The sequence below is a fragment of the Bubalus kerabau genome, chromosome 5 (genome assembly GCF_029407905.1).
Source record: "Bubalus kerabau isolate K-KA32 ecotype Philippines breed swamp buffalo chromosome 5, PCC_UOA_SB_1v2, whole genome shotgun sequence".
Classification (NCBI taxonomy): domain Eukaryota; kingdom Metazoa; phylum Chordata; class Mammalia; order Artiodactyla; family Bovidae; genus Bubalus; species Bubalus kerabau.
Genome location: NC_073628.1, coordinates 4,080,619 through 4,088,823, shown reverse-complemented (window position 1 = coordinate 4,088,823; position 8,205 = coordinate 4,080,619). Strand labels below are relative to the sequence as shown.

Here is an 8,205-nt window from a genome sequence, read left to right as displayed (position 1 = left end):
AGTTCCTTTTAAGGCTAGCTGGGGTTCATTATGTTGATTTCAAGACCCCTTGGTGAGAGGTTGAAAAATTTCCTTGGGACAGTCTTATGACCAGTTCTGGGAGCTACACTCTCCACCCGCAGGAAAGTACATAGAGCGGTTAGCCTGGACCAGGCCAAGGTGATGGGCATGGCTCTGGTTAGTCCCCGGGAGGGCAGAGTGCGAATTGGCCCCATCTGCAGAATCAGTTGCAAAAATCAGAGTCATCTCGAAACTCTGACACTCACCACCTCCCCACCCCCACCCCAGGCTCCTGTCTTCAAGGCCACATTTGTGTGGACACAGCTGGCTAAAATTCGTCTCCCCCACCCCCAGCCCTGGGCCCAGCGAGGCAAGGCTCAGGGCCTCAAATAGACACTGGGAGACAGGGAGCAGGGAGTCACACATTGGCATTTCAAGGCAGGTTTTAATCATTTGCAATACCTTCCCCAGTTACATTCATCAAGGCCAATGGGACTCTTTATATGTGGTGAACGTTTTCCATTTATTCTGTATTTCGATGTGCACAGCACATACCTCACAGTATGGGTCAGCACCTGTATAAAACTACAGACAGATTCTGAAAACAGCAGTGGGTACAGAAACCGCAAATCCCCATCACAGCAACAGAAACACTTTACAATATTTCAAAGATTCAACGACACCTCTGAACGCTTCACGTCTGATTCACTGACTATATACACATGGTCAAGGATGGCCGAGTTCTCCCCTTAAGACATCTGAGTTCCTGACAATCTGATCGGGCTCTGAGACAAGGCGTCGTGCAATATGCAAGGCATCTGAAACAATCTGGTTTGTTACTATGTGAATACAGTAAATACAGAACAGCCATAAATTCCAGCCCCTGCTCCCCCCTCCCACAAAGCTTCCCCCCTCCCCCCTGCAACCAGCACCCAGATCTCTGAGCATCGCTCAATACTCCTGGAGTCTAGGGCGTGGTTTAAAATTTTAAAAAAATTTTTACTGCCAGGTCTGAACAGCAGTGTGAGATGTAGTGTCCCGTCTTAAGTGGCTTCTGTCTTCTAGGCTTCAGTTTAAGAACAGTATTTTAAGTAGATGATTTGCATTTGAACAAAGAGTTTTAAAAAGGAATGTGAAAGACAAAAACGCCAATCAGATTTTCCAGTCTTGCTGTCTGTAGACTCCCATAAAGTTAATTCGGGAGACAGTTCAGAAACATCTTAGGAGAGTATTAAAGTCTTGAGGAAACATTCGGAGCATTTCTGGTAGCAAGCTAAGGTCATTTTGTATAAACTCGAAAAAGTCATTCATTAAAATTAAATGTTTGCCATCACCTCAGAACTTTTTTTAAACCTCACCGACCCTTGCCTCTTCCATCTTTGCTTCCAGGACAGGGGTTACATTTGTAAAATATATAAAGAAAAATATAAGGTTACTTGGTGACCATATAGTGTACTCTAACAGCTGTCTGCAAATATTTTCACGATGATTATCCTTACTAAAAGTAAATCGTGGGGTAAAGATAGCTCAAACGTGACAAGGTTTGAATGGGGCGCACCAGAGCTATCTGCAATCCTTTTTGGCTACACATGGAAAAAAAAAAGCCACTTGGGATGGCAGAATGCTACACTCGGTCTGAGCTTTCTGCAGATTTTGCCAGATGAGCAGTTGAAGGGCTTTTGAGGTAGATGTGAAATCCACTTAATCAGGAATGCAACGGACAGAAGCAGCACCTTCCTGCATGCAAACTGCCTTAAGTGTTTTTGGACAATTACAAGGACATTTCACCTAAATGACCAGCTAGTTCCAGCCCAAAGCTTCCCAAACACAGGGAAGTGTGTTTTTAAAAAGAAGATATATATATATATATATATGTGTGTGTGTGTGTGTGTGTGTGTGTGTGTGTGTGTGCGCGCGCGCTATTACTTATCAGAAGTCTCCACACCACAAACTGTCTCTCACCCCTCGGATTTTGGGGGTGGTTATAAATCCAATCTTGTCCATTCCCAGCCTCCCAGTGGAATATCAATTCCTCTCCATCAGATTTTACAAAATCACTTTGTTTTTGCCCTTTCCCAATAGCCACAGAGAAACAGTGGCTGTGGCCAGTCCAAAAAAGGAAAACAGGAGTTTATAAAGTTGCCCACGGGTCTCCCCCATCTGGTAGACTGAGGAAGATTGACTGCAGCAAAGTTCAAAGGTCATACATGGCAGATCTAAAAACGGATTGGCAGCGGTGGCCTCGACAGTGCGCTTTCTGTACCCGAAGTAAACCGATACGTCCCGAGGAATATCTGCAGGGCAGAAAGGGAGTGGGGCAGTGCAGGATGCTAGGAAGGGAGCCAAGCCTGGGAGCTTCCTTCACTGGCTTCCAAAGCCCCAGGAAACGTTTCCAGGCACAGGGATGCTCACTGCCAAGCCACAGGGGACAGTGCAACGCGTGGGTTGATATCGGAGGCTGACATCACCGGTTTTAATACATGGAATAGCAGCAGCCACTTGTGACAACTTTCCAACAAGTTGAATAAACCCAGTGGAAGGGTCTCTACTGTTCTACCAGAAAAAGTCAGGCTTTGGTTGGGGGTGGGGGGGGTGGTTGCTTTTGTTCTTCCAGAAAAATACAAAACACATCCACAGAACCATAAATAATTTGGCGGCGATATATACACATTTAAATAATTAATTTAAATATCTTACACCTACTCTCGCATTCAACCGTCCATTTGAAGAAAGTGCACCAAGGGGACCCTCGGTACTCCCCTCCGGGGGGGCGCTAAGGGTCACAGCCTGGGGAGGAAGTGGGTGACCTTCATGGTGGGGGACACCCGGTTCCCCTTCTTGGCCTTGCCGTTCTTGCTCAGGGCGATGAACATGCCGGGGTGCCGGTCGCACTCATAGGCGTTGTAGTTGTTGGGGAGGAGGATCTCTCTGAACCTGCACTCGTCGGTGAAGAAAGGCTGGGAGGGAAGGAGGAGCCGGGTCAGGGGCCATCGCGGGCCAAGGGACCTCTGGGGCAGTGGTCAGGGACTCCTCTCTCTCCCGGCCCCTCCTTGGCTGGGAGGTCCCTCCTGAGAAGCCAGGGTACCCAGACTTTCCCAGGGTGAGGAGAAGGACCCCGCCAGCCCCCAGCCACTGCTACCCCAGGCACCTGCCGGGCACCTGGAAGCCAGATCTGTGCGTCTTCACTGGGTCCACCTAAAGACTGCCGTCCTGCCCACTGGGACCCGCCCCGGGGCTCCAGGCAGCAGCTCCCGATGGCACCCTTGACCCACTGGCAAGTGACCACTCAAGGATGGCGGGAGCGCTGCTCCTGTCTTGGGGCTGGGCCTCTCCTTTGGGCTGGTGGGCGTCCCTGGTGGCTCGGTGGTAAAGAATCCTCCTGCCAATGCAGGAGATGCAGGTTGGATCCCCGGGTTCAGGAAGATCCTCTGGAGAAGGAAACTGACCACCCACTCACTCACTCCAGGATTCTGGCCTGGGAAATCCCATGGACAGGGGAGTCTGGCAGCCGAGGGTCTACGGGATCGCCAAAGAAATCCAACAGGACTGAGTGACTGAATGACAAGGGGGAGCGGCACTGCCTCAGGAGCGGGGTTACTTTCAATCCCGCGGCCCCCACCGCAGCTCCACGATCCTGGCGTCGGGCGGCCTGGAAGCGTCACGATGCTGCCCGGCTCGGCGGGGCCCACGGTACTCACCGAGCCGTACAGCCTGCCCCGGCTGCTCATGGCCACGAAGAACCGGCTGGCCACCCCGAAAATGCTCACCACCCCGCGCTCCACCGGCGACAGCTCCAGCAAGCCTGGGGGCGGGGCGCGGGTCATTCCCGGGCACCGGACCCTCTGCCCGAGTTTCCCACCTGGCCCCCTCCTCCCCCCAGGAACCCCCACTTCTGGGGGTGGAGATGAATCTAAATGGCCCTGCTCCCTCCGCGGTGCAGGCCGCCCCTCAAGGGCCCCAGGAGCCCCGCGGGCTCGGCCCCTGTCCCGGCTCCGCGCCGGCCGCGCCCAGTCCGGGACTGCAAGAGCAGGGTGGCCCCCTGCGGCCCCCTAGTACCACCCCGACGTGGGCCCGCGAGCCGGCCCACCGGGGTTGCCGGTGGCTGCGCCGGGCTCCCGGTGCCCACGAGCGAAGGCGCTGGAATCCGGCACCCAGATTCCGGACTTCTGAAGGCGGGAGGCGGGCTCCGCCGCCGGGTTGCGCAAAGCCAAGAGTGTTGGCGTCCCCGGCGTCTTTACGCGGGAGGGGACCGGACCCCGAGTCCGCTCCGGTTCCCATAGCCCAAGAGCAGGTGCCGGCGAGACCTTCCTGTGCGAGCTGGAAGGGGCGGCAGCTGCCCCAGGCCCCGACCCTCCCCGTCCGGCCCGCCCCACTCACTGTCACTCGTGTCCGCGTGCACGCCGCCGATGCCGCCGTCGGGGAGCACCTGGAGGTGGAAGCCGATGCCCACGTTGCAGTACAGCCTCCGCAGCCGCTTGATGCCCAGCAAGTAGTCGCCGGCGCCGCTCTGGACGGCAGCCTCCTTGGGCTGCGAGGCCACCGGCAGGCGCGCCAGTGAGCGCGCCACCAGGCTCTCCCAGCGGCGCTCCAGCTCGGCCTCCAGCGTGCCGTTGGGGGCGGTGGGCGCGGCGGCGCCCCCTCGGCCGGCCCAGGGCGCCAGCACGACCAGCAGCACCGCCGGGAGCAGCGCCGCCGCGGCCGCCCCGGGCCCCGCCATCCCCGCCCTCGGGCCGTGCGTCCGCGTGTGGGTCAGTGCGCCCGGGAAGCCGGCGGGCGAGCTCGTCAGGGGGGCCTTGCGGGAGCGCACTGCCTGGGCCGGGGCAGGTAGTGTCCGGCCGGGGCGGGGAAAGCGGGAGGCGAGCGACGGGGCCCCCGGACGCCGGGAGCTACCTGGGCTGCATGGAGAGGCGGGCAGCGGTGGCAGGACGCACGGCCCGGGCTGGGACCCTGCGGAGCGGTGCGCGCCTCCCTGCGCGCTGGGCCAGCGGCCGCCGAGCCGCTATATATAGCCGATAGCCAACCCCCCCCCCCCCGCCCCCTTCTACTCCCGCAGGGGGCCTTTCGCGTTCGCCTGGGCGCCCGGGGCGCTGTGGCGCTCGCGGCGGCTGGTCGCAGGCCGCCTGCCAATCAGGGCTGGGGGAGGGAAGGCGGCCGGGGCCCAGCGCCGCCACGGCCACCTGGAAGGTCCCCGGCCCCTGCCCCTGGCTTCGCCCGGCCCACGGACCTGGGGTCCCGACCCTGGCGTCTCCTCCGCTCTTGTATTTCCGCCAAAGTTTGGCCTCTTGCACTTTGTCCCTGCCTGTCGGGACTCCATGGGTGCCCCTCTCCGCCGCGGCCCTCACCCAGCACCCTCAGCTCGAAGTCACTCCTAGCGCTTTGTCTTTCAGGGGCTTTCCAGAACCTGTGCTCGGCTGGGACCCCGGGGACCCACCTGGGAATGAGGGCCGGTCAGGGCAGTACACACCTGAAGGGCCAGTGCCTGCGAGGAAGAATCCAGGCTGGAGGAAGGCAAGGGCCGGGGTTGGCCACCTGAGCGCTGGTGGTCAGGGATGGAGCTGTGGCCCCCAGGAGGAGGCATGCCCTGAGCAGGGGGCCTGGATGGGTCCCTGGATGGGTGGTGCTGAGGGAAGACGGGGCACGTTGGTGCCCCCCAAGGCCACTGGCCCTGCACCCCTATACACACCCACTGCCACGCAAAGACGGGGGGCCAAGCCAGAGAGGACATCGCCGCCCCCCTTCCCTTTAATTCTGCAGCGGGAATATTGAGGAGCCAGAGACAGAACCCCCAGGCCCAGGCCAGGCTTTGGACAGGCTCCCTTCCCCCACCTGCTGTCCCCACCCCCCACCCCCACTGTGCCCATCATGGCCTGATGGGGCGGGGTCCAGCAAGATGCTGGCTCACCCAGGTGTGAAAACCCCTGTTCTCCACTGGACCTGAAGAGGCTGCTGTCACCTCCCAGCAGGCCTGCCCAGCCCCACCGCAGGGGGCCTGGAGCCACCCTACCCCCTGCTGCCACCAGCACCTGTGACCAGATGCCTCATCCCGAGGCCGTTTCAGCCTCCCGCCTCCTGCCTCCACCCCGTTCCTGCCCGAGGAGCCCTTACCGATCTCCGAGGCCTGCTGGGGCTCATTCGCACCACAGAGGGGATCTTGGGGGCTTGAGGTCTCTGGCTTGAGCCCAGAGACGGGGCTCCCGGGGCTCCCGGGGGTCAGTGAGGGCCCTGGCAGGACGGACCCCCGGTCTGCAGTTTCCTCAGGGAGATTCCTTGCTCTCCTCTGGGCCTGTGGCCTGACCACCCAGTGGCCACCTGGGCCGGACCTTCCTGGGAAGCCAGGTGACGGCTCTAAGGCCAGCTGTGCAGCTGCGTGGACCCCGGGCCCCCCTCCCGGCAGGACACAGGAGACCAAGACCTGCCCCAGCCCTGAGCCTCCCCCTCTAGGTGACCGAGGCAAGTCCTGCTGCCCCTGGACCCCGAAACCCCTATTTACAGAAAAGCCTGGAAGGTGGGCTCGTCTCTGGGTCCATGTGGGTACCTGCTCTGAGGAGGTGGGACCCAAGCCCTCCGAGGTCACCCCCAGCCCCTGGCAGGGTGTGCCCCCTCTTCCCAGAACCCCCACAGGGAGCTCCCTCCCCGGCTCCCCTCTTTGCTGGCAAGTTCAGCTCAGTTCCAACCCGGGTTTGATCCCCAGGTAGGGAAGATCCCCAGGAGGAGGAAATGGCAACCTGTTCCAGGGTTCTTGCCCAGAGAATCCCATGGACAGAGGATCCTGGAGGGCCACAGTCCATGGGGCCGCAAAGAGTCGGACACGAGTGAGTGACTAACACAGGTTACAGGAGGAGGATGTAACAGGGTGGTCTTTCCACCTGGCCCTGCCTCGACAACCCCCCTCGCCTTACATCTCCCAGAGACTCCCCTCCAACCACTGTCCTCAGGATCTTCCTCCGTCTCTCCAGCCTCTGGACTGCTCCCCGCTCAGGGCTCCCCTCAGATACCAGCCACTCTGGAGGCCTGCCATGATGCCCACCTCGGGGGCGGCCTCCTCCTCCCAGCCCATCTGGTTGTGGTTTCTTCCCAGCCCTTAAGGGGCCTTCCTTTCCTTGCTGACCCCTCCTCTCCACTAGAAATTGGCCCTGATGCATCTGAAGAGGCTGGTCTACCAAGAGTCCTGTGGTCCCTGCTTCAGGGTCCCACGGAGGGCCTGTCTCTTGGTCATGTGATGCTAGCCTTTCACTTCTGATCCTGCTCAGTTTTTCCATCTGTATAATGGGTATAGTGGGCGGGAGGAGGAGGGGACAACAGAGGACGAGATGGTTGGATGGCATCACTGACCTAAGGGACATGAGTTTGAGTAGGCTCCTGGAGTTGGTGAAGGACAGGGAAGCCTGGCATGCTGCAGTCCATGGGGTTGCAAAGAGTTGTATATGACCGAGTGACTGAACAACAACGATGTAATGGGCATAACAGTAACTCATTTCAGGGGTCATCAACCTCTACAAGACAGGGTGGACTGTAGGGAAAGGATGAAAGCAGTCAGTCCTTCAAACCGCCAGCTCTTAGGGCCCAGCTCACCGTCCACACTCTGAATGTGTGAAATAATCACTCACGTTTTTATCCTATGGGAGGCCCCACCTCGCGTCACCAACCGTACCTGGAGGGAGAAGGTGGCAGACGGAACAAAAACTCAGAACCGAAACCAGCCAGTCCCCGCCTACAATCCTCTGGTGACCTTTTCTAACCTACAGAAAAATTGCGATGTTGTGTCTTCTTGTTTTCTTCTCCTTTGTAAGAGTGACAGGGCTTCTTAGAATCACCGGCCCCAGCTGTTAAGGACTTACTTGGCTTCATAGTAATAATAATAATAAAAAAGTGCTGCATAAAGATTCAATTCCAGTCCTTAGGGTGGAGTGTCAGGGCCCAGCCTGGGGCAGGGCTCCCAGGCCGCAGACTTTGCAGACTTGCTCAACTGTTTTCTTGTTCAACTTCCTTTTCTTGACCTTAGTGAGAAGACCCTACAATGGCCTCAAGGAGAAGGTTAAGGCTGTCTACACAGGCTGCAATTGCTGGGAGAAATATCAACAACCTCAGATATGCAGATGATACTACTCTAAACGTAGAAAGTGAAGAGGAACTAAAGAGCTTCTTGATGAGGGGGAGAAGAGGAGAGTGAAAAAGCTGGCTTGAAAGTCAACACTCAAAAAACGA

The 8,205-nt window shown here is 58.2% G+C and overlaps 1 protein-coding gene across 1 annotated transcript; it reads right to left on the bottom strand.

The window, feature by feature from the left end:
- Positions 1-2,073: 2,073 nt before the first annotated feature.
- FGF4 (fibroblast growth factor 4) lies at positions 2,074-4,717 on the bottom strand. Its single transcript, XM_055583291.1, has 3 exons — positions 4,378-4,717; positions 3,699-3,802; positions 2,074-2,957 (listed from the first exon to the last, which is right to left on the bottom strand). The coding sequence occupies exons 1-3, from the start codon at positions 4,715-4,717 to the stop codon at positions 2,781-2,783; spliced, it is 621 nt and encodes a 206-aa protein (XP_055439266.1). The 3' UTR covers positions 2,074-2,780.
- Between the last annotated feature and the right edge of the window lie 3,488 nt (positions 4,718-8,205).